The sequence below is a fragment of the Aspergillus heteromorphus genome (assembly GCF_003184545.1).
Source record: "Aspergillus heteromorphus CBS 117.55 chromosome Unknown BO70scaffold_10, whole genome shotgun sequence".
In the NCBI taxonomy this organism is placed as follows: domain Eukaryota; kingdom Fungi; phylum Ascomycota; class Eurotiomycetes; order Eurotiales; family Aspergillaceae; genus Aspergillus; species Aspergillus heteromorphus.
In genome coordinates, this window is record NW_020290415.1 from 26520 (window position 1) to 54318 (window position 27799).

General features: G+C 24.9%; 3 protein-coding genes across 3 annotated transcripts; 1 reads left to right on the plus strand and 2 right to left on the minus strand.

Annotated features, from left to right (window-relative positions):
* Positions 1 to 22291: 22291 nt before the first annotated feature.
* Positions 22292 to 24325, minus strand: BO70DRAFT_335299 (MDR family MFS transporter; the record flags this gene model as incomplete). The annotated part of the gene is made up of 6 exons (XM_025541053.1): positions 24072 to 24325; positions 23661 to 23988; positions 23534 to 23605; positions 22974 to 23480; positions 22744 to 22904; positions 22292 to 22684 (listed from the first exon to the last, which is right to left on the minus strand). Exons 1-6 carry the CDS (start codon positions 24294 to 24296, stop codon positions 22292 to 22294), a joined length of 1686 nt encoding a protein of 561 aa, XP_025399767.1. The 5' UTR covers positions 24297 to 24325.
* Positions 24326 to 24489: 164 nt separating this feature from the next.
* BO70DRAFT_352196 (uncharacterized protein) lies at positions 24490 to 24843 on the plus strand (the record flags this gene model as incomplete). The annotated part of the gene is made up of 1 exon (XM_025541783.1): positions 24490 to 24843. The coding sequence occupies one exon, from the start codon at positions 24490 to 24492 to the stop codon at positions 24841 to 24843; it is 354 nt and encodes a 117-aa protein (XP_025399768.1).
* A 1282-nt stretch (positions 24844 to 26125) lies between these two features.
* BO70DRAFT_386797 (Dyp-type peroxidase) lies at positions 26126 to 27405 on the minus strand (the record flags this gene model as incomplete). Its single annotated transcript, XM_025545849.1, has 2 exons — positions 26126 to 27135; positions 27217 to 27405. 2 exons carry the CDS (start codon positions 27403 to 27405, stop codon positions 26458 to 26460), a joined length of 867 nt encoding a protein of 288 aa, XP_025399769.1. The 3' UTR covers positions 26126 to 26457.
* Positions 27406 to 27799: the final 394 nt, after the last annotated feature.

The following is a 27799-nucleotide window of genomic DNA, read 5'->3' on the forward strand; positions in this document are numbered from 1 at the left end:
AATAAGAATTTTCTTTTTTAGACTAGTCTGAAATATATTAATATTACTAATTATTAATTAAGACAAGAAGCTCTGAATAAAATAATTAATATTTAATAAATATCTATTAATAAAATATAAGCAGATGGTCTGACTAAGCAGTTTCTTAATCAGAAATATATTTAATTTATTAAATAATTAAATATAATAATTTATTAAATTTTATTATTATTATTTTCTATTTTTAGTAATTTATTTACTTCAGTTTTTCTGATATTTTATCTTATTAAAACTATTAAAATATATTAATAATATAAGCAAACTTGTCAGTTTATTATCTAAGACTTATTAATTTATAATCTTAGATCAGTTGACTGTCTTAGACTATTAGTTAATAGACTAATAATTTTAAATTCTGTCTATCCCGCAGCAAAGTAAGAGATCTTATTTTTATTAATTATTTTAGTCTTTATTTAATTACTAATTCTATTATTCTCGGCCCTGTTCTATTTATATAATTTTTATATAATTTTTATATAATTTTATATATTTTTATATACTTTTAATAGTTAATTAATTATAAATATAAATAAAAAGATCTCTTAGTTTTTAATTAGTTTTTTAATAAGTTTTAATCAAGTTAAATTAGCTTTTAGTCTCTTTTTAATCTTTAATTTTTTTATTATTTTTTTTATCTTTTTCTTATCTTTCTTTTATCTTTATCTTACTTTTATCTTACTTTTATACTTAATTTATATAAGAAAGTAAGAGTTCAGTAAAGTCTTTCTAAGAGATTAAAAAAAAATTCTTACTTAATTATTTGATTTCTGATTCTTCTTATTTTTTTACTTCTCTTATCTTTCTCTCACTTTTATCTCACTTTTATATCAAATAGAGTGGCTTAACCTGACTGTTATACCTTAATCTTAATCTGGCCATAATCTAGTGATCAGATTAAGATATAAAAAATTTTTAATTATATAGTTAAGATTAGATTAAGATATAATTATTATTATAATTATTTATATCTACTAATCAGAAAGATTAGATATAGTAGATAGATTAATAATTATAGATTAATTTATAATATATATATTTTTTTTATATAGATAATATATAAAGTATAATATATATTTAATTATAGTATAAAAATAATAATATTCTTTAGATATAGTCTACTGCTTAATTTATTTAATTAATTATATTAAGAAATATATTATATTTTAGAAAAGACTTTTATAAAATCTAATATAGAAGAAATAAGAAAAAATATAAAATATTTATTTTTATACTATTTAAAATAATAATTATAATAATATAGAAATTATAAAGACCGGGTCTCTATCTTTATCTAAGTATATATAATAATTAAAGACTTAGATAAGACTAGTTTTTTTAATTTTAATAATAATTTATTCTTTAAATTATTTTTAAGATTATCTATATTTTTATTCTTACTAATATAAAAGATAGTAATTATCTTATTTTTCTTTTATTTCTTAAATATAAAAATAATTAAATCTGGATTAAGATTATTAAATATATCTTGATATTTTTTACTTATAATAAAATAATTAATATATATTTAAAATATAACTATTTTAATTATATCAGAATTAAGATAACTCTGATAATAATAATAGATATTTTAAGAATTATTAAAAAAATATTCAATACTAATATTATTAATTATAATCAAAAAAAAATCTCTAGCTATCTAATAAAAAATAGAAAATTAATTATAGTAAGACTTCTAATAAATAAGAATATTAATATATTTTATAGTATTTAAAATTATATTAATTTAATTAAAAATATTTTAAAAAGTTATATATTTTTAATATCTAGATATATCTTAAGTTTTTTATATATCTTAACTATAAATAAGAATCTCTAATATTTAAAAATATTATAAAAGATTTTATTCAGATCTGATAATAATTTAGAGATTATTAATAATATATTAATTATTAAATTTTAATTAAAATAAAAAGAGAATATCTTTTTAAAAATAATTTAATATTTATAATATCAGTTAATATTTTTATTTAGCTATATATCTTTCTTAAATTTTTTAAGCTTTAATATCAGATCTAGAATAATTATAATTATATAGATATAATCTTCTGTCTGATAAATATAATAATAATATTTTTAAAGCTTTTAATATATATTATACAAGCTTTTAAAAATCTTTTTTTTTTAAAATATCTGCTTTTTTTCTAGTCTGTTAATTAAGTAATTCAGATAATTAAAGAGATTATTATAGATATTATAAATTTTATAAATAATAGATTTATTATTCTTAAAGAGATAGAAAATAAAAAAAAAAAAAGATATAAAAATTTAAGAAAATATTTTATCTATTTTTATTTTATTATAATAAAATAAAGATAATTAATATTATTATATTTATAATACTAAATAAAACTTTTAATTATTTAACAGAGTTTAAGTATTTAATAAATTATAAAATAGATTAAGTTCCAGCAGATTTTATAATTAAAAAAAAGATAGTAGACTAAGTCAGATTTAAGTTATTAAATAAATAAAAACTTCTTATAATATTAAAAATTTATATTTATAAATTATATAATCTTCTGAATCTATAATTAAAAATTAGTATAATAAATTAATTAATAAAAGATTTCTAGAAGCTTTTTATAAAAAAAGATTTTATATTAGTTTTTTATAAATAGCTTTTAGAATATATTTTCTTAAGAATTCTTAAAATATTAAAAAAGATTTTAAGACTTTTATTATTATTCTTTTATATATATTTAATAATATTATTTAAGATCTTAATCTAAAGTTTTTATAAAAGAATATTAATTATAAGCTGAATTATATAAATAAAATAAAAAATATAATATTAACTTTAAATAATTTTTAAAAAATTAAAGTTAATTAGAATATTATAAAACTAAGTATTCTAACTAAATTAAATTTAGAGTTTAGCTAAGATTATATTAAATATTATATTATTATTACTAGTATTATTAATTATTATATCTAATAATTAATAGATAAGATTATATTTATATAAGACTAATAGAATAATTATAGCTAGATTCTTATTAATATAAGATTTAGATATTAATTAAAAGTCTAGTAAAATTTTATAATAATCTATATCTTCTATTAAAAAATATCTAGTTAAATTAAGAAATATTTTTTAATTAGAACTAATTTAATAGTTTATTATAATTAATATTTATCTAATATTCGGAAATTTTAATAGCAGCTGTATATATATTTTTTTAAATAATTTTATAAAATATTCTTTAATTTATATTTAATTAGAAGAACTTAATTTTTAATAAAAAAATAAAATAATAAGATTAATTATTTATTTAAATTAAATATATTTAATAGTTTGGAATAGTAGATAACAGATAATTATAAAATATAGAATTTAATTTTAAAAATCCTATTTATTATAAATTATAGAGATCTAGAAAAAGATAATAATTAGAAAAGATTTATCTTAAAAAAATAAATAAATATTTATAATAATTTTTTATTTAATATCTAACTAATTATTTATTTAGATATAATTAATAATAATTTTTTTTTATAATTCTTACAGAGATAATAGCTTATAGAACTAGTTTTTAAGTTTTTAATTCTTAAATATTATAAAATATAAAAATATATAATATAATAGATATAAGAGATTTTATTAAGAAATAATATATCTTTCTAAAAGCTGTCTTATATTATTAATAATTTTTTTTAATTAAAATAAAATAATAATTTTTTAATTTATATATAGTCTTTAAAAAAGATTATCTTTTATTATTAATTCTGAAAAATAAAGAGTTTTTTTTAAAGAGCTAAATATAGAATAATCTTTTAATTTTTTATAATATATATAATCTTAAGATTTAGAAAAAAAAAAAAAATCTAACTTAAGAAGCTTATCTTAGTTTAAATATTATTATAATTTATAAAGATCTAAGAAATAGAAAAAGAAGATTTAATAATATTTTTTAAAAATAAATTAAATAATTATAATTAATTTATAATTTTAAAGCTGTTCTGTAAATAATAGATATAAAAAAATAAAAATAAAAAACTTTATAAAGATAGTTTATTTTATTTTAAAATATAACTTTATATAAATATAATTTATTATATTTTAATATATAACTAAGACGTCTGCTATATTTTATTTATTTTAGTAAATTTAATAAGCAGAAATTTATATCTAAAGTCTAGAGTTATAAAATAGTCTTTTTTTTTAAATAAAGTTATTTAAGATATAATAAATTAAAATAGAAAATAAATATTTATAAAAAAAATTTATAAAAATTTTTATAGAATCTTTTATAAGAACTGTAGTATTATAATATAGATCTAGTATATTTTATTTATTTATTTTATTTATTTAATTTATTTAATTTATTTAATCTGTTTAATCTATTTAATTTATTTTATTTTAATAATTTAATTATTTATAATTTTTTTAATTATCTACTAGTTTCTAATTTTATTAATAGCTTTTTAAATTATATTTTATTTATAAATCTAAAAATAGTCTGACTCAGAAGAAATAGTAGAATAAAAATAATATATTTATTTTTAATATTTTAATTAATAATTAATATATAATTTTTCTAATATTTTATAATATAATTAAGATATATAGCTAAAATAGAGCGGTAATTATATATTTTTATATATATTTTTTATTATAAAAATAATAATTTTATAAAAAACTGAATTTTATTAATATAACTAGGATTTTCTTATTATTTTTAATAAATAATAATAAAAAAAATATTAATTTCTTTCTTAATTATATTTTTTTAATCTAAAAAGCTTCTTTTTATATATTTTTAGATAATAATAAAGATAGTTAGATTAATAATTATTTAATCTAAGTATATCTTAACTGTGCTAGAACTTAAAAAAATATAATAAATAAATCTTAATATTAAGAATAATTAAGATAATTAATTATCCAGTTTTTAATTATACTGCAGTCAGATATAAAAATTTTCTTAATCTAATTATAATCTGGCGGTTAGATATAAAAATTCTAATTAATCTGACCTGACCTGGCTGTTAGCCACTCTAATATCAAATTTGTATGAGAAAGTGAAAGTTCAATAAAGTCTTCTTAAGAAAAGTTCTTACTTCTTAAGAAAAGTTCTTATATATTAATAATTCTTTTTATTTGAAGAAGTTCTGGCTGTAATATAATTTAAGAAAAATCTTAATTATTTTAAGATTAAATTTAATAAAATTTTTATTAAATATATTAAAGAAAGTCTCTAAGAATTAATAATTACTTAAAGATTATATACTAAAATAAAAAAAATCAGAAAAATACTTATTAAGAAAATAAAAATATATTATTAAGATAGACTATTCTAAATTAATAAAATAAAATAAATTAGTAATAAAATTATTATATTAAAAAAAGATAATAATTAAATATTATAAAATATATTTAATAAAAGATATATCTAAGTAGCTATAATTATAAAAGAAAATTTAAAAAAAATTAAAAATATTAAAAATAATAATAAAATTAATTAGATATTAAATCAGAGTAGAGTGTCTAGTAAAACTTGATAGAATTAAATCTAATATTAAGTAAAAAAACTTATAATTTATATAAAAAATACTAGAGAGCAGAAAATTAATAGATTTAACTAGCTAGAGACAGCTATTTATTTAAGATATCAGCAGGATATTAAGTCATATAATCAATAATATAATATCACGCAATATGGTCTAACAAAAATTATTGCACTCTCGGACCAGAATCCCGGCGGGTGAGTGAGACTTACGACCAAGAATTTCGCATGGTCGGAGCTTCGCTGTAATGGGGATGTGATAGGATCTACTTGTCAGGGTAGAAAGCCTGTCAACTAGGTAAGGAATCAACCATGAAACACTGTGTATTTGTTTGATAATAACAAAGATAGTCTATATTCATAAGATAGACTGATTCTTGAAGAATCAGTAGCTTCTTACAGAGAGATCAGTATTTTATAGATATTAAAGAGATATAGAATTACTATTAATAATCTTATAACTCTTATAATCACTATAATATATTATCCCGATAATATAACTCTTATAATCACTATAATATATTATCCTGATAATCTTTATCCCAATAACTAGTTTATTCTATTATAAATAATACTCTTCTTTGCTAAAATAAGCCATCTGGCTCGGGTATTGAGAATAGTCTTATATATTTCTAATTCAGAATAATAAGAATCTGATAGCGAAAGATAAAGAACTCGCGGGATATATAATATAAATAAAGTTATATACTATTTCTATATAGCTTTATAAATATTTAGTTATATTTATATAAATAGATTTTCTGCAAAGAAGTATAAATAAAAAAATCTCTTATATTATATTTATATAGATAAATCCCCTGCAAAAAAGTATAAATAAAAGAATCTCTTATATTACTTCTCTTTCTTCTTCTCTTCTACTTTATAATTATTATTTCTTTAATAATTTATAATTATTCTTTTTATATTTCTTTATTATTTTATATGATTTTTATTATTTTTATCTATATTATATTACTATTATCTTCTTCTTTATCAGATATTAGTCTTGTTCTTAATTACTTTATAATAATAAAGAGAACAGTATATTTCAAGCAGAATATTTCTATTAAAGCCTGCTATAACTTCTATATACACTGTCTGAGATATATAAATAATAACTTTGATTTTAAGAAGAGTACTTTGTATAATATTAATTATCTATTAAATATAAAGATATTTATCCTGTATTATTTCTATTCCGCGAAAAAAAAGACTTATAATTCTGTGGATTTTATATACTTTATATTATATATATATAATTTACTGATATTTCTCGAGCCTGCAACTGATCTGCTAGAAAACACTTGTAATCTTATAAAAATTATTAAATAGATTACTCTGATTCTGAAGAAAAAATATTAAAATAATAATATTAAATAGACTATCCGCGAAGAGATTTATATTCTTATAAAAATATTTAACAGTATAAAGAATACTTATACTTATAAATTCTTATTAAAGAATATCAAGACTGTCAAGTATATAAGTTCTTATTATAATTAAGAGATAAGATCTTTATAATTCTATTATTAATATTCTGTTAGAAATTTATTATTAAGTATATTAAGTTTATTAAGATCTGTTATATTTTTTTAATATAGTTAATTCTTTATTCTGATCTCCGCGCCTTACTAAAGAATTATTATATTTATAAGACAAAAATACTATTATATTTACTGCCCGATAATTTAAGATATATAGACTGGATTTCTGCTCTGTAAAATTTTCTTAATTTAATAAGAGCTATAATATATATTTAATACCCAGATATTAATAATAATAAATTAATTTTAAATAATAAGAATAATATTATTAGATTAATTATAGATCTTTATATTCTTCTTCTGAAGTCTACTTTTTCTGTAAATATTTTTAAGTTATAATAAGAAAGCCTGATTATTATTATTATTTATCTTATAAATAGATAATAAATATAACTAAATATATTTAAATATTCTCTATTATCTTATAGCAGAATAATTTTATATCTATTAATATATTTAATCCGCGATAATATAATTAATAAAAAATATTAAGAAATTAATATTTCTATAGCTTATTTCTCAAGAATATAAAATAATTTACTAGTAATTATCTTCTGTCTTCTTAATATATAATACTTTTTATAATATTTCTAGTATTATTTTATAGCTTCGGGTGTATTTTTTATATTTTTACTAAAAATCTATTAATTATACTCGCTCGGCTATTCTTTCTACTTAATTAGATAGTAATTCTGACTATTATAATATTAATAATCTTTAACTTCTTTAACTTTCTATTTATCTTTATTATCTAGCTCAGATATTAAGAGCGGTTCTTTATAATCTTTTTTAATATTCTATAGTTTTAATAAAAAAATATAGAATATATTATAAATTTGTCTATATTTCTCAGATAAATATAATCAATATATCTAAGATCTAATATATTTAAGAATTTAAAAAAATTCTATAAACTTTGGAGCCAGCTTTCTTAATTTTTTAAATTATAAGTTCTAAGTTAATAGCTTAACTAGATTTTTTTTTTTAAAATAAAATAGCTTTCTATACTTATTATAATATTTCTTTTATTTTTTTATAGCTATTTACTATATCTTTTATAGCTGTTCTCTTATTTCTTTAAGTTTCTTAATTCTATTCTATACCGCTGGAACTTCTTGCTGCTGAGAATCAGTCTTAATTTTAATATAAAAATCCAGCAAAAAACTATAAAAAATATTATAAAATAATTAATCTGTGATTATATTATCTATATTATTACAGATAAATTAAGCACTTAAAAAAATTAATAGTTAGTTAATATTATACTAACTAAAATAGTATCAGAAATAATATTTAAATATTTAATTTATCTATTCTATTTAATTATTAATTTAAGAATAAAACACAGTCGAAAGCTTTAAGATTATATAACTATTATAAACTAAATTTAATCAGAATTTACTAGTAAAGATTAATTCTTGATTAGATATAATTCTATTTAGAGATCTAAAGATTAATTTAATCTATTTATAAAATAATTCGGCAAGATCTAGAGCAGTTATTATAGACAGAACAGCAAAGAAAAAATAATATTTTAAAAATTAATTAATAATAACTAGAATAGCATCAACAGTTTTTTTATATTAAATAATAAAAAGCAGCCCTGTAATAAAATCTATTATTAATTCAGCAAAAAAATATAATAAAATTAATAATAATTTAAGACTATTATATAATTAATACTTTAGAACAGTAGTTTCTTAATATATTAAATAAGTTCAGATATATTTAATTATATTATATTATAATCTATTCCAGTAAAACTTTCTGTATAGCAGTATTTTTATTTAGATCTTTCTAAAATATTCTGCTAATAGATTATTATAATATAGTTTAATAAGTATCTGATATAGTGTCTCAGAAGAGAGAATATAATATTAATTTTTAAAATAGATATAATCAGTTATTTTAATAATCTAATATTTTTAATTTAATTATTTTTATTAAACAGTAGTCTTTTATTATTATATCTCTAGATTATTATTCTGTAAATATAAGATTATCTCTTAAAGTTTAGAATTATATATATTTAAGTATAAAACTTTCGCGGTATATATTTATAATATTATAGATTAAGAAATAAATCTCTTTTAAGATAAGTTCTTTCAAGTAGTCTAGTCAGCTGTCTCTATATCGGCTTAACTATTAGAATTCTTTAAGCTTAATATAATATAGATATTAAATCCAGAATAATCCTGTGTATCTTAAGATTTAAACTAGATTTTTTCTTTGATAAGATCTCTTATTATCAGAGATAATATATTTATAAATTATACTTAAATTAAAATTAATAATTTTTCTTAAGAAGCAGATTTTATTTAAAATTCAGAAAATATTCTAAAAAATCTATTTACTAGATTTAATTTCTTTGTTCTATATTTAATAATAAAATTATAGAGAATTAGACTTATAAGCTATCAAGCTTATCTTCTGTTAATCCGGATTTAATATATAAAAGATTATAAATTCAAATAATCTGATAGAATCTTAATTATTTAAGAAATATCTTCTAAATATTATTGCTATTATTTAAAAAAATAAATAATAATAAATAATTTTTAATCTAAAGTACTATAATTTAGCTCAGTATTAGAGAACTTATAAAATTAGAATATAACTAAATAAAATATACTCTTAATATTAGATTAGAATAAAATATTATTTATTTCTTTTTTTAATATATCAGTTTCTAAACAGCGGGGTTTTATAAAATTAAAATATATTAATAAAAATATTTGTTAAAAGACAGTAATAAAATAATAAAAAACAGTTTATTTAATTAAAATTAGATAAATTTTTTCTGACTTCTGTCTGTTAATTATTCCACAAAGTAAAGAAATAAGAAATAAGATAATATAAGAATAGTCTTAAATAAATTATTAATAAAAGTTATAGAATCCAAGAAAAATCTAGATATTATAATAACTTTCAAGAATCGGCTATAAAATAATATTATTTATTTATTAAGAATCTATAAATACTCTATCAGAGTTAATAATATACCCCAGAAATTTAACTTAGAATTAATAAAATAAATATTTTAATAGTTTTATATAAAGCTAAGCTTCTCAAAGTCTTTTTAAAACTTAATAAATATACTTTGTATAAGATTTCTTATCTAATAAAAAAATAAGAATATTATTCAGATATATTATATAAAAATTATTAAGAAATTCTTAAAATATAATATATATATAGTTTTAAAAAGTTGCTGAAGTATTAATTAATCTAAATAATATAATTATATATTTAAAGTAGCTATATTAAGTGCGAAATACTGTCTTCTATTTATTATCTTTCTTAATATAGATTTGATAATATATATTCTTAATATTAATCTTTAAAAAGTAGATACTTCCCGAAATTCTGTTAAAAATCTCTAAAATAAAAGATAAGAAATAGTAATTTTTAATAAAAATCTTATTAAAATCTTTATAATCTATACAAAGATATAAACTACTATTTTTCTTAAATATAAAAAAAATAAAGACTTCAGCAGAACTCTTTAAAAATTAAATTTAGTCTAGTTTCAGATTTTTTTTAATATATTCTTATAAAATCTTAAGTTCAGCTTTAGATAAGAGATATATTAGATTATAAGAAAATATTTTATTAAATTTAATATTAATAGTATAATCCGCAGAATTATAAGAAGATAGCTATTAAAAGAAATCTATAAAGAATATATCTTAAAACTGCTTAAGTTCAACAGAAATTATCTTAAAATTTAATAATAAATTATAAGATTCTTTTTCTAATAGCCAGATATTTTTAGAAAGCTTAATAATAATATATACTCTTACTAAGTTTTAAGTTATTTTAATAAATTAAATAACAGAAAGCAGTAAAATAAATAATATATTAAATTATTATTAGTAGTTTCATACTAATAAGATAATATATAAATTATAAAATATAATTATTAAAAGTAGTACAGAGCTGTCTTTCAGTTAAGAATTCTAATTAATTCTTATATAATACTATTTAAAAGTATAGATATCTTCTCGTAAATTAATAGTAATAATAAGAACTTTCTATATATTATAGATAAAAATAATAATTTAATTAATAGCTTTAATCTTTGACATAGTAATCAGAGTATATTAGAGATTATAGACTTTAATAAACTAATAATTAATAATATTCACTTCAACGCAGCTATTCAGATTTACAAAGATTTTAAGACTGTTTCAGATATAAATAGAAATATAAAAATAATATATAGTTTCTACTATAAATAAAAAAATTAAAATTATAGAATCTATTCTAACTTCTTTACTTTTCTCTCTAAATTTAATAAAAATTAATAGATTCTAGTAGATTAGATTCTTTTATTTTTAATAAAATATTAATTTATAAGATATTAGATACTTTTATATATAAAATATTATAATTAATTACTATTCTTTTTAATAGGATTTTTCCTGTAATTTGGGATATCTTTCTTAATAATTTTACTAGTAATTTCTTAAAAGCGCTTGCGTGATTTATAATTACTAAATTAATTATTATTTTACTTGCGTTTTTCTCTATTTTTCTATAATTTATAATAATAAGTAGTAATAGCTATTATTTTATCCTGCTTCTCTAATAAATAGAAAATATACTCTTAAATATAATAATTTAGATTTAATAATAGCTTAATAAAATAGAATAAGATTTTTTTCTTTTTTATTTAATAAGAAAAATATTACTTTAAGATATTAAGATAAATATAGAATTCTCACAGATCCTAGCTATATTATTAATAAGCCTATTTAAATTAGATTATAATATTTAATTAAAGAGTAGTAGTATTTTAAATTAGTATAAAAATTTAATTTTTAAATCAAGATTATAATTTCTCAAGAAATTATCTTTTTTTTAGACTCTTATTATCTACAAAACAGTATTATTTCTATTTATATACTAGATCTATATAGTTAATAGCAGCGAGAATCTTATATTTCTTTAATAAATATTTCTTGAATATATCTCTGAATATATATTTTAAATTAATAATTTATTTTTAATATTTTTAAAGATTAAAATTTAGAGCAAAATAAGAGATATTTTTAAACTTAATCTCTCTTTTATTTTTTTCTAATTCGGGAGAGAATTAATAGTGTCTTAAGAAGATTTCACTCGGAGAGCTATTTCTTTAAAAATAAGCTATTCTTCACTGTAAGTTAATAGCTTGTTTTAATTAATAAATATAATTTTCTAGCTATTAAATCTCTTTAATAGTAAGAACAGTATTTAATAAGAATTCTGGATTAATTTAATTATTAAGTGCTTTTATTTCTTTACTATCTTTAATAAATAGTATCTTTCTTAGATAATTAAAAAAAAAAGAATCAGAATATAATAAAATTTACTTATTAGAATAAAAAGTCTGTTAACTAAATAAGAAATTAATTATAAAATATTATATATTTATTTGATAATAACAAAGATAATCTATATTTATAAGATAAATTAATTCTTGAAGAATCAGTAGCTTTTTATAGAGAGATCAGTATTTTATAAATATCAGAGAGATATAGAACCATTATTAATAATCTTATGACTCTTATAATCACTATAATATATTATCTCAATAACACAACTCTCACAACCACTATAATACATCATCCTGATAACCTTTATCCTGATAGCTGGTTTATTCTATCACAGGGGATTTAAGAGGGTCTTGACCAATGCATGCTGCTAAGTAACACACATGCGTTTGATTCTTAGCTTATTCCTGTCTTTATGCATTCTCTTCAAACATCGCTTTCTACTTGAGATTGGCTTTTATTATAGCAGTTGATAGTTCAAGTAATATTAATAAAAATTAATAATCAATATTTATTTTAGATTTTTATTCTATAAAATATTCTCAGAATAAAGATTATTATATATAATACTTAATAATAAAATACTTCTTTCTAATTATAAGATATACTGCTATATTTTTATAAGGGTGTGTGTTGAGGTAGTATAAAGAAGATATATATCTATCGCGAAGTTAAGATAGTGTCTGTATTATTTAAAGTATTATTACTAGTCTTCTATCTAGCTTCTCTTGCAGATAGATATATCCGCGAGGATTCTGTAGATTATATACTATACTAGTATAATTACTTCGCGAGGAACTGCCTCCGCAGTATGAGTATTCCTCGCGATATAGTATCTCGCGAGGGTTATAAGGATTACTATCCTTACAATTTTAATATTAATATTCTTATAATAAAGACTTTTGTCCCCTCAGCTTATTAATAGTATATAGCGAATCTTATCTGTATTATAAAGAAAATAAATCTAAATTAAATAAATAAATCTTAGAAATATTAATATTACAGAGTCTTAAATATTCTATAAAATATAATAGATTTCTATTTTCTATAATATTTTATACTATAGCTGTGAAGTTATGTTCTTCTCTATTACTATATAGCTATATATAATATATATAATTTTAAATAGTGCGCTGTATAATTTATATTAATTAGATAAAATATAATATTTATTTGGATTCTTATTTAATTAAAAGGATTAAGTATAAGACTTTAATTAAATATTAATTAATTTTTATAGCAACTTGATAAAGCTTTATATTCAGATAATATAGATTTAAGATATTGTTATATTATAAATTCAAAAAACATCTTTATATACAGAATTTATAAGAGTATAAGCAAGATTAATTAATATAATATTAAGAGAAATACTCTAAGATAATTAGTATAAAGCACAGTGCGGGTGATAAGAATATAATCTAACTAAATCTATATTTTGATTACACGGCTAATATTAAATTATTATCAGATTTTAAAAAATTCTCTTAACAGCTGATATCGGCAGAGACACAGCGAGTAAAATAAATAAATAGATAATAATTAAAAAAACAGATAATTTAAAAAAAGATAATAGCTAATATTTAGATAATACTATCTCCGAGCTAGTATACTCTGAATTAATATAATCAGATTCTGAAGACTTCTGCCGTAACTTGCCTGATATAGAGTGGCTTAACCTGACTGTTATAACCTGATTAAGATTAGGATATAAAAAATTTTTAATTGTATAATTAAAATCAGATTAAAATATAATTATTATTTTAACTATTTATATTTGCTGATTAGAAAGATTAGATATAATAAATAGATTAATAATTACAGATTAATTTATAATATATATATTCTTTTTATATAAATAATATATAAAATATAATATATATTTAATTATAATATAATAATATTCTTTAGATATAGTCTACTGCTTGATCTACTTAATTAATTATCTTAAGAAATATATTATACTCTGAAAAAGATTTTTATAGAATTTAGTATAAAAGAAATAAAAAAAGATATAGAATATTAAATTTAAAATATAATTATTTAATTAATTAATCTGATTAATCTAATTAAATTTAATTAAGATACAAAATACTTTTTAATCAGGGCTGATTTAATAATTTATTATAATTAATATTTATTTAATATTTAAGAATTTTAATAGCAGCTGTATATATATCTTTTTAAATAGTTTTAAGATATTCTTTGATTTATATTTAATTAGAAGAATTTAATTTTTAATAAAGAGATAAAATAATAAGATTAATTATTTCTTTAAATTAAATATACTTAATAGTTTAAAAAAATAGATAATAAATAATAGATAATTATAAAATATAGAATTTAATTCTAAAAATTCTGTTTATTAGAAATTATAAAGATCTAGAGAAAGATAATAATTAAAAAAGATTTATCTTAAAAAAATAAATAAATATTTATAATACTTCTTTACTTAGTATCTGACTAATTATTTATTTAAATATAATTAATAATAATTTCTTTTTATAATTCTTGTAGAGATAATAGCTTATAGAACTAGTTTTTAAATTTTTAATTTAAAAAAATAAAAACAGAAAACTTTATAAAAATAGTTTGTTTTATCTTGAAATATATTTTTATATAAATATAATTTATTATATTTTAATATATAACTGATATATTTATTATATTTTATTTATTTTAATAGATCTAGTAAACAGAAATTTATATTTAAAGCTTAAAATTATAAAATAATCTCTTCTCTTAAACAGAGCTGCTTAAAATATAATAAATTAAAATAGAAAATAGATTTTTATAAAAGAAAATTATAAAAAATTTTATAAAAATGTTTTATAAGAGCTGTAGTATTATAGTATAAATCTAGTTTATTTTATTTATTTTATTTATTTTATTTATTTTATTTATTTTATTTATTTTATTTATTTTATTTATTTTATTTATTTTATTTATTTTATTTATTTATTTATTTATTTTATTTATTTTATTTATTTTATTTATTTTATTTATTTTATTTATTTTATTTATTTTATTTATTTTATTTATTTTATTTATTTTATTTATTTTATTTATTTTATTTATTTTATTTATTTTATTTATTTTATTTATTTTATTTATTTTATTTATTTTATTTATTTTATTTATTTTATTTATTTTATTTATTTTATTTATTTTATTTATTTTATTTATTTTATTTATTTTATTTATTTTATTTATTTTATTTATTTTATTTATTTTATTTATTTTATTTATTTTATTTATTTAATCTACTTTAGTTTAATAATTTAATTATTTTTTCTAATTATTCTATATATACATTATAATCTGTTTCTAATTTTATTAATAGCTCTTTAAGCTATATTTTATTTATAAATCTAAGAATAGTCTAATTTAAAAGAAATAATAAAATAAATATGATATATTTATTTTTAATATTTTAATTAATAATTAATATATAGATTTTCTAATATTTTATAATATAATTAAAATATAAAGCTAAAACAGAGCAGTAATTATATATTTTTATATATATTTTTTATTATAATAATAATTTTATAAAAAACTGAATTTTATTAATATAACTAGAATTTTCTTATTACTTTTAATAAATAATAATAAAGAAAATACTGATTTCTTTCTTAATTATATTTTTTTAATCTAAAAAACTTTTTTTAATATATTTTTAGATAATAATAAAGATACTTAGCTTAATAATTATTTAATTTAAGTATATCTTAACTAAACTAGAGCTTAAAAAATATAATAAATAAATTTTAATATTAAGAATAATTAAAATAATTAATTATCTAATTTTTAGTTATACTATAATCAGATATAAAAATTTTCTTAATCTAATTATAATCTGGCGATTAGATATAAAAATTCTAATTAACCTGATCTGATCTTGTTGTTAGCCACTCTAAATATTATTATACTATAATTAAATATATATTATATTTTATATATTATCTATATAAAAAGAATATATATATTATAAATTAATCTATAATTATTAATCTATTTACTATATCTGATTTTTTTAATTAATAAATATAAACTAGAGTGGCTAACGGCCAGGTCAGGTCAGGTTAATTAGAATTTTTATATCTAACCGCCAGATTATAATTAGATTAAGAAAATTTTTATATCTAATTATAATATAATTAAAAATTGGGCGATTAATTATTTTAATTATTCTTAATATTAAGATTTATTTACTATATTTTTTTAAGCTCTAGTATAGTTAAAATATATTTAGATTAAATAATTATTAATCTGGCTATCTTTATTATTATCTAAAAATATATAAAAAAAGCTTTTTAGATTAAAAAAATATAATTAAAAAAAAAATTAGTATCTTCTTTATTATTATTTATTAGAAATAATAAGAAAATTCTAGTTATATTAATAAAATTCAGTTTTTTATAAAATTATTATTTTTATAATAAGAAATATATATAAAGATATATAATTATCACTCTGTTTTAGTTATATATCTTAATTATATTATAAAATATTAGAAAAACTATATATTAATTACTAATTAAAATATTAAGAATAAATATATTATTTTTATTCTATTATTTCTTCTGGATTAGACTATTCTTAGATTTATAAATAAGATATAGCTTAAAGAGTTATTAATAAAATTAGAAACTAGCAGGCAGTTAAGAAGATTATAAATAATTAAATTATTAGAATAAAGCAGATTAAATAGATTAAATAGATTAAATAGATTAAATAGATTAAATAGATAAAATAAATAAATAAAGTATATTAGATTTATATTATAATATTATAATTCTTATAGAAAATCTTATAAAAGTTTTTTATAGATTTTTTTTATAAATATTTATTTTTTATTCTAGTCTATTATATCTTAAATAGTTTTATTTAAAAAAAGAGACTATTTTATAACTCTGAGCTTTAGATATAAATTTCTGCTTATTAAATTTATTAAAATAAATAAAATACAGCGAGCACCTCAGTTATATATTAAAATATAATAAATTATATTTATATAAAATTATATTTTAAAATAAAATAAACTGCTTTTATAGAGTTTTTTATTTTTATTTTTTTATATTTATTATTTGCAGAACAGCTTCAGAATTATAAATTAATTATAATTATTTAATTTATTTTTAAAAAATATTATTAAATTTTCTTCTTCTGTTTCTCAGATCTTTATAAATTATAATAATATTTAAATTAAAATAAGTTTTTTAAGTCAGATCTTTTTTTCTCTTTTAAATCTTGAGATTATATATATTATAAGAAATTAGAAGATTATTTTATATTTAATTTTTTAAAAAAAGCTTTCTATTTTTCAGAATTAATAGCAGAAGATAATTTTTTTTAAAGATTATATATAAATTAAAAAATTATTATTTTATTTTAATTAAAAAAAGTTATTAATAATATAGAACAGCTTTTAAAAAAATATATTATTTTTTAATAAAATTTTTTATATTTATTATATTATATATTTTTATATCTTATAATATTTGGGAATTAAAAACTTAGAAACTAGTTTTATAAGCTATTATCTCTATAAAAATTATAAGAAAAAATTATTATTAATTATATCTAAATAAATAATTAATCAGATATTAAATAAAGAGTTATTATAAATATTTATCTATTTTTTTAAGATAAATCTTTTTTAATTATTATCTTTCTCTAGATTTTTATAATTTATAATAAACAGGATTTTCAGAATCAAGTTCTATATTTTATAATTATTTATTATTTATTATTCTAAATTATTAAATATATTTAATTTAAATAGATAATTAATCTTATTATTTTATTTTTTTACTGAAAATTAAGTTTTTCTAATTAAATATAAATTAAAAAATATCTTATAAAATTATCTGAAGAGATATATATATAATTATTATTAAAATTTTTAAGTACTAGATAAATATTAATTATAATAAATTATTAAATCAGCTCTGATTAGAAAATATTTTTTAATTTAATTAAATATTTCTTAATAAAAGATATAAATTATTATAAGATTTTACTAGACTTTTAATTAATATCTAAATCTTATATTAATAAAAATCTAGCTATAATTATTCTATTAATCTTATATAAATATAATTTTATTTATTAATTATTAGATATAATAACTAATAATACTAATAATAATAATATAATATTTAATATAATCTTAGCTGAACTCCGAACTTAACTTAGCTAGAATATTTAATTTTATAATATTTTAATTAACTCTGATTTTTCAAAGATTATTTAAAATTAATATTATATTTTTTATTTTATTTATATAATTTAGCTTGTGATTAATACTCTTCTGCAGAAATTTTAGATTAAGATCTTAAATAATATTATTAAATATATATAGAAGAATAATAATAAAAGTTTTAAAATCTCTTTTAATATTTTAAAAATTCTTAAAAAGATATATTCTAGAAGTTATCTATAAAAGATTAATATAAAATCTTCTTTTATAAAGAGTTTCTAGAAGTTTTCTATTAGCTAATTTATTATATTAATTTTTAATTATAGATTTAAAAGATTATATAATTTATAAATATAAGCTCTTAATACTATAAGAAGTTCTTACTTATTTAATAATTTAAATCTAGCTTAATTTATTATCTTTTTTTTAACTATAAAATCTGCTGGAACTTAATCTATCTTATAATTTATTAGATACTTAAATTTTATTAAGTAATTAAAAGTTTTATTTAATATTATAAATATAATAATATTAATTATTTTTATTCTATTATAATAAAATAGAAATAAATAAAATATTTTCTTAAGTTTTTATATTTTTTTTTTTTATTTTTTATCTCTTTGAGAACAGTGGGCCTACTGTTTATAAAATTTATAATATTTATAATAATTTTTTTAATTATCTGGATTATTTAATTAATAGACTGAAAAGAAAGTAAATATTCTAAAAAAAAAAGATTTTTAAAAGCTTATATAATATATATTAGAAGCTCTGAAAATATTATTATTATATTTATTAAATAAAAGATTATATCTATATAATTATAACTATTCTGAATCTAATATTAAAATTTAAAAAGTTTAAGAAAGATATATAGCTGAATAAAAATATTAACTAATATTATAAATATTAAATTATTTTTAAAAAGATATTCTCTTTTTATTTTAGTTAAAATCCGATAATTAATATATTATTAATAGTTTTTAAATTATTATTAGATCTAGATAAGATCTTTTATAATATTTTTAAATATCAGAGACTCTTACCCGCAGTTAAGATATATAAAGAACTTAAGATATATCTAGATATTAAAGATATATAGTTTTTTAAGATATCTTTAATTAAACTAATATAATTTTAGATATTATAGAATATATTAATATTTTTATTTATTAAAAATTTTATTATAATCAGTTTTCTATTTTTTATTAGATAGCTAGAGATTTTCTCTCGATTATAATTAATAATATTAGTATTAAATATTTTTTTAATAATTCTTAAGATATTTATTATTATTATTAAAATTATCTTGATTCTGATATAATTAAAGCAGTTATACTTTAAATATATATTAATTATTTTATTATAAATAAAAAGTATTAGAATATACTTAATAATTTTAATTCAGATTTAATTATCTTTATATCTAAAAAATAAGAGAAGAATAAGATAATTATTATCTTTTATATTAATAAAAATAAGAATATAGATAATCTTGAAGATAATTTAGAGAATAGATTATTATTAGAATTAAAAAAACTAGTTTTATCTAAGTTTTTGATTATTATATATACTCAGATAGAGATAGAGACCCGGTTTTTATAATTTTTATATTATTATAATTACTATTCTAAATAATATAAAAAATAAATATTCTATATCTTTTCTTATTTCTTCTATACTAGATTCTGTAAAAGTCTTTTTTAGAATATAATATATTTCTTAATATAATCAGTTAAGCAAATTAAGTAATAGATTATATTTAAAGAATATTACTATTTCTATATTATAATTAAATATATATTATACTTTATATATTATTTATATAAGAAGAATATATATATTATAAATTAATTTATAATTATTAATCTATCTGCTATATCTAATCTTTCTAATCAGCAGATATAAATAATTATAATAATAATTATATCTTAATCTAATCTTAACTATACAGTTAAAAATTTTTTATATCTTAATCTAATCATCAGGTTATGGCCAGATTAAGATTAAGGTATAACAGTCAGGTTAAGCCACTCTAATATAAACCAGTTAAAATAATAGTTATATCTTAATCTAATCTTAATTATATAGTTAAAAGTTTTTATATCTTAATCTAATTATTAGATTATGGCCAGATTAAGGTTAAGATATAATGATCAGGTTAAGCCACTCTAGACTTAATATTTTAATAAGTCTACTTTACATAAAGCTTCTTATAAAAAAAATATATTTTAAGATTTTTTTTAAAAAAGAATTTAAGATCTGAGAAGTAAGCTTAGAATTATATCATTAGATAACAAATAAAAAATAGTATTATCTATATAAATAATAATATAAATTTTTTTATAAATTCTTTAGTTAGACTTATAGCTAAGCTTTTATTATCTAATATTTTTATTATTATTAATTAAAATATATTTAATAATTATTTAGATCTATTTCTAAAATGTATACTGCTTATATAAATCCTGAAATGATATTTTAATTATTTTAGATCAATAAATTAAGAATTTATTATTTTTATATATTAAATACTTCTTAATTCTTAAAAGATTATCTCTTAATAATTATTAATAATTTTCTAATATCAGAGAAATAATTAATTATTAATATAAAAGAAATTAATAGAGAGAAAAAAAAAATTTAAATTATATTTTTTTATCTCCTTTCATCTAGTACTATTTTTTATTTTATTTAATTATTTATTTAATTATAGTAGACTAAACAAGGTATTAGCGCAGATATTATTAAGTCTTTAGGATTTGAAGAATTTGTACAAGAATCTTATAATATAAAAAAGTTAAAAAAGTTAAAAAATTATTATTTATATAAAAAGCAAACTCTTTATATAATAAAAATAATATATAAATCAGAAATCTTAAAGCTATTTAAAAATAAGATAGATATATATAAAATAAGAAGAGAAATATTATTATAAATTTCTTATATAAGTTCTTTAAATTTTAGAGACTTAATAATATCTGTGTAAATATCTTATTTAGTATATTATAATTAAATAAATAATAAAATAAAATAAAAGACAGTGCTATATAGAAAGAGATAAAAGAATATAACTTAAATATTCTTATTTTCTTTCTTTTTTATTAATTTCTTATAATATAGCATATTGGATTAGTCTAATTCAATTGTTCCCCTAACAATAAAATATAAAAAAGAATTATTATGTATTTATATTAAATTATTTATATAATGATCTTAACAAGCTTTTAAGCTGTAGTTTAATCTAATTTAGTTAAAATTAGAATTTTTTTATTAAATTATCTTCTAGTATAAATATATCAAATAAGCTATATTTTAGTCACAGGACTTACAGGCGGGCAGGGCCTGGCTCTAACAAGCCCTGGGCTCGGCCGAGCCGGCTCGCCGACCCCCCCCCCCAACCCGCTCGGGCTCGGTATTTTGACAAGCCTAATACAGATATTATCTTGACTTCGCGATAGATATATCTTCTTCACACTATCTTAAACCATGCACCCTTATAAATAGATAATAATTTTCATATATTCATGAGAGTGTAGATTTTCCCCTATCTCTATCTACTTTTGGTAACATTTTATGTATAGTCTAACATTAAGAACTCCTCTGTAACACACCCCAGGGCTTCCGCATCATTGTTATAATCACGCCCTTGGACTATTAGACCTCCTCTTTACTCTCGGCGGGCTTCTTCGCCTCTTTCCCCTTCTTGATGTTCTTCCATCCCATGCCCCACGTGAAGATGAACTGCACGCAGACCAAGCCGGCCCCCAGGTAAAAGACGCCATCGATACTCTTGGAGTAGGCCTTCAAGACGGCGACCAGATCGGCCGCCGGGACGATCTCCCGGAAGCCCGTGGCGCCGGCGGCGATGACGGATTCGGCACTGACGGCCGGCGCATACTTGGGGATCTCCTTGCGCAGACCGGCGGAAAAGATGACCTCGGCGACGGCCAGGAAAATTGACCCGCCGAAGGTCTGCGAGAAGGTCATCAGCGCCATGGCGGTGGAGATCTGATTCGGGGTGACGGCATTTTGTATCGCGATCATCGGCTACACCAGTCAGTCAGTCAGTCCGGCTATCGGGAAGACCGCCACACGGGGCCACCTACCACTTGCGTCGCCGCGCCGCGGCCAAATCCGATGAGGGCCTCGAACCCGGCCCAGTTCCGGACGGGGGTGGTGGGCGAGAGCGTCGAGATGAGACCGGACCCGATGGCGGCCAGGATAGATCCCCCGATGCCCCACGGCAGATAGTATCCGATGCGACCGGCTGGAAGGGGGTCAAGTCAGCGCGGGGCGCACGCGGCGGGCGGACGAGGAGGACAGGGCGGGGACTTACTCAGGATGCCCGAGGTCACGGCCATGACGAGTTGACAGAGGATGTTGGGCAGCAGGTCGACACCGCTCATCAGGGCCGACTTGCCGCGCACGGCCTGGAAGTAGATGGGCAGGTAGTAGGCCAGGACCATGGTCTGGCCGAACATCGTCGCCATGACCAGGCAGCTGCACCAGATGATGCGGCGGGTGACCAGGTGGCCCGGGATCATGGCCACGTCCCCCATGCGGCGCTCCCACAGCCCGAAGACCAGGAAGGTCCCCGCGGAGCCGCAAAAGAGCCCGATGATGGTGGCACTGCTCCAGGCGAACTTGTTGCCGCCCCATTCCAGCGCCAGCAGGAGTTGGATGGCCGCCGGCGCGAAGAGCACGAAGCCGAACAGGTCGAAGCCCTTGTAGAAGGTGGCCCACTCGATGCTGCGCAAGGGGGGCTTGACCTGCTGCTCCGGGATCCGCGTGAAGACCAGCAGGACCCCGACCAGGCCCCCGATGGGGAGATTGAGGTAGAAGCCTGCGCGCAGAGTCAGCGGGGATGCTCCGACGGGGGTCGGGGTCGCAACTTACACCAGCGCCAGGTCGTGTATGTGGTGAAGGCACCCCCGATCAGCGGTCCGAGCACCAGGCCCAGTTGCGAACCTGCAGGGGGACTCGGTCAGCATGCATCCCTCCCCACCCCAGTCCTACTACTTACATCCCATCATGATGCCCATGAAGGGCGGGCGGCGATGCATCGGCAGGGCGCCCGCCAGGATATTCAGGGCGCCGTTGACCATGCCCGACGAGCCGATGCCGGCCACGGCGCGGCCGATGATGAGCATCTTCGAGGAGGTGGCGACGCCGCAGATGAGCGACCCGAGCTCGAAGATGGTGAAGAAGGAGAGGAAGGTCCACTTGGAGGGGAAGTTGGAGTAGAACTTGCCCGTCAGGGGCTGCAGCGAGGCGCTGGCGAGGGTGTAGGCGCTGCCGTACCAGCCCACGTCGCCGAGAGAATGGAAGTGATTCGTGATGTGGGGGATGGCCTGCCCCGTGGGCGTCAGCACTGCCAGTGATCACGATCCAAGGGGGGGGGAGGGGGGGGGGGAGGGGGAGGAACGAGTCCTACCGTGGATACAATGGACACGTCCAGCAGCATGAGAAAGACCACCAGGGTGATACCCGTCACCACCATGGCGAGGGGAATGCCCGTGAGCCACTCGTGCTCGTGGTCCTCGGGCTTTGCGGTGGCGGGCACCGACAGAGGCCCATCCTGGGTACTGGTGTCGTCCGGGGTGAGGGTCCGGGATTGCGTCTGGAGGACATCTTTGTCGTGGTCTGCGATCTTCTCCATGGTGTGTGTGCTGAGAAGATAGACGAAAATTGATCTGATTGATAGCCCGATTGATAGCCCTGGTCGGCCCTAAATACTGGGTTGGTCGCTGGCGGCACGGGAATAGGGCGCGGATTTAAGAGGCGCCCCCCGACGGCGGTCGGCGGTTGCAGCCTCCGCTCCTCGACAACGGGCGAAGGGCAGCCCAACAACAATGCCCGGTGCGAATTGGCTGTTTCTGCTGTTTCTGCTGTTTCTGCTGTTTCTGCTCCCGGACCAGCGCCATGACTCACCCGCGCACTCGCGCCTTCGAATCCCAACGACCGCTGGAGCCTCCGCCGTGCCAGAGAGCAGCGTCGCCCGCGACCGAGCCTGCGGGCAGTCGAGCCATCGGGCGTTCCGCACGGAGATAAGTAGCTGGATACGTCGCGCAGAAACGGACTCTTTTTTCGCGGTCGCCCGTCCAAGGGGGATTTGTCAGCCGAGACGGGCCCGCGTGCCTTATCTGCTAGCTCTGCTAGCTCTGCTAGCGCCTGAGCTTGGCCCCGGTCGGCCAGTCAGGGCTTGAGGCGTCAGGCCAATTGTCCGATGCGGACCCCTCCGGATTCGTGCCAGGCAGGGAAACCCGCACGCGGCGATAAGCCCTTCCGTGTCGGTCGGTCGGACACGCACCAGGAGTCCGTCCCAGAGCCATCGAGGAGGTGACTTTTGCTTACACGTGCTTCCTCCCAGACAACCAGGACAATCCCATCTGCCAGATGTCAACCGTCTTTCATATGAGACAATAATAAGCATTAATTATCACTTTACGCCCCGTGCCAGCCTGTCTGCAGATGAGAGAGGTTTCTTGGAGAGAGGCGAGCGGTCTGCTGACCGCTCCATGCGCAGAGTCATATTTTGGCACAGACGACCCAAGTCTGGAGGGTGGACAGAGTGTGAAGGTTCGATCATCCCCGAGCTGTTGGCCAAGATGCAGCGGGACAGCTAATCTGTGGCGTGAACGTGTTCCTCGCAGGAGCTCCCCTTGTCCGCCCTATATATATTTATATGTATACTTTATATAATATATAATATATATGTATATATAATGCATATATGTATATCTAATTATATATACATATATAATACATATAGATGTGTATAATATATATATAGATAACCAACAAAGGAGAACTTGAACCCGGCCTGTAGTGACAGCAGTTCGGGTAGTAGTCTGCCGGATCTCCCACAGTCACAATAGTGACATGCTTGGCTCTCAAGATCAACAGGCCCTGTGAAGAGACAGCGGGATAATATGAACACAGGGCGTGTCGGGAGTCGGGACGGATCCTCCGCGCCCCATTCGCCCACATCTACCACCTATTCTCCCTTTTTTTGTCGTTTCTTCGTGTCCTGCATTCTTTCACTCTCTCCTAGTCCCTTCTGCTCCGCCCTGCTCCCTCTGACTGACCCCCAGGTGATGCTCCCCGGTTTCCTGGCCTAGACTGTGGATCGAAATACTACCCGACACTCAAGATCGTCAGGACCCAGCCGGCCTGCGCAGCCAAGCCAGGCGAGTCCACTGGAGCGAACGGACACGGGCAGCTCCCGGGCGGCCGCGACCCCCCCGAGACCCTCCCCGCCGTCCCCGACCGGACGCCCGCTCCGCGTCGGAACTCCCGTCCCCAGCCCTCGCCGCCGCCCGGCTATCCATCATTGTGCCCTGGGCTCCACCCGACCCGTTGAGATCGCCTCGCCAGTATCATTCAGTATCACACTTGTCTAGGTGCCTGGACAACGTTTTAGCCGAATGGTCTTTTTCATCTGTTAGAACCCCCCCCCCCCCCTTCCCTTTCCCCCGGTCCACCAATCCGAGGGATACAGAGATTGATGGTCTCAGCGATACTGGGGCCCGGCGGAGGAGTGGTCCATCCATCGGTCCGGTCTGCAGCGGATGATCCAGGCCCGCGGGGGGGCTGCGACAGCTCCACGACGACTGGCGAGGCATGAATCTGCTCTGTCGGACGCGCGACGAGCCACTTTGTGTTCTACATGGACAACGGGGGCACGCCGGACTCCCAGCTCTCCACGGGCCATGGGTCCGGAGGGGGGATATACCGCAGCACGCAAAATGGATGGATTGCTTATATTGTAACATCTAGCAGGCTCCGACCTCTTTCTCTGCCCCGGATGATCACCACCCTCACTGGTCGTCCAGCTGGGCCAGCACGCTGGCGGACGGGGCGAAGAAGGTGGTGCCCGTCACCGGCCGCGAGAAGTCCAGGATGCGATCGTGCAGCCCCGGGGGGTCGCCCTCGAACATGCGCCGCAGCATCCGCTCGATCACCCACAGCTGGCCCGTGTACCCGATGAAGTACGTGCCAAACTCGCCCGCGCCGGGGGATCCGAACGGCATGTTGTCGCGCAGGATCTCGTGCTCCGTCCCGTCGTCGTCCTCGATCGTGGCCAGGGTCTTGTGCGACCGCTGCCCTGACTCCGCGTCCGCCAGCTCCACGTTGTCAGGCTTGGTGCGACCGATGATGGCCTCCTGCTGCTCCGTGGACAGGGCCCTCCAGCCCGGCAGGTCATGTAGGTACTTCTGCACGACCACGTAGCTGCCCCCGACCCCCGCGGGGTCCGCCTGGGTGACCAGCACCGCGTCGGGCACGGCGGGACCGACCGGGTTGGCCGTGCCGTCGACGAAGCCCAGGAGGTCGCGCATGTCGAAGTAGCGGAAGCCCTCCGTCTCGTCCACCACCGTGACGGCATCGCCCAGCCGGTCCAGCAGCTGCCGCTCGAACTCGAAGCACAGATCGCGTCGCTCCGCGCGGATGTGGAAGAACAGATCCCCGGGCGTGCCCGGGGCCGTGTGCGTGGGGCCCTAGACCGCCGGGAACGGACGCAGCTCGGCGGGCCGGGGCAGGCCCGTCAGGCGGTCCCAGATGTCGCTGCCGATGCCGACGGTGCAGGTGAAGCGGGCGTGGAGGTCGCGGATGGTCAGGTTCTTGGTGAGGTCCTCGACGCCGGCCAGGGTGGTGCGGACAGTACAGAAGGTGGCGGGGCGGTCCTGCAGGGTCAGGACGAGGAAGGTGGCGAAGCAGGTGAGGGGCGCATCGACGCTCTGGGGTTGGATACTCGCCCGCTGGGCCATGGTGGCAGCCTGGGGAGGAGGACGTGGTGATGATGTTGTGTGTAGCGAGCAAGACGCTGGGCGAACAGGAAGAGTGGCAGGATGAGGAGGAGGAGGAGGAGGACAGTGGGAGAAGAGTGGACGCAGTTGCTTGCTGGGGACGACTCGGGGGAACCGGCGACTGGCCTGGGAACAGCCACCCCGAATCATGCTGAGGAGTTGGTGAGAGGTTGGGTCGGTGAATGAATGGCCTGAGCTGAGGGCAATCGATCATCTGACGCTTTCCCCTTCACATGTACGTACGTACGTACATACATACCCTCATCCATCTTTTTATCCGCCATGAATTAGGGTTGCCGGGGCTTCCGGACGCGGCAAAGCGGGCGGGGGCCTGAGGCCTGACGTCATGACGGAC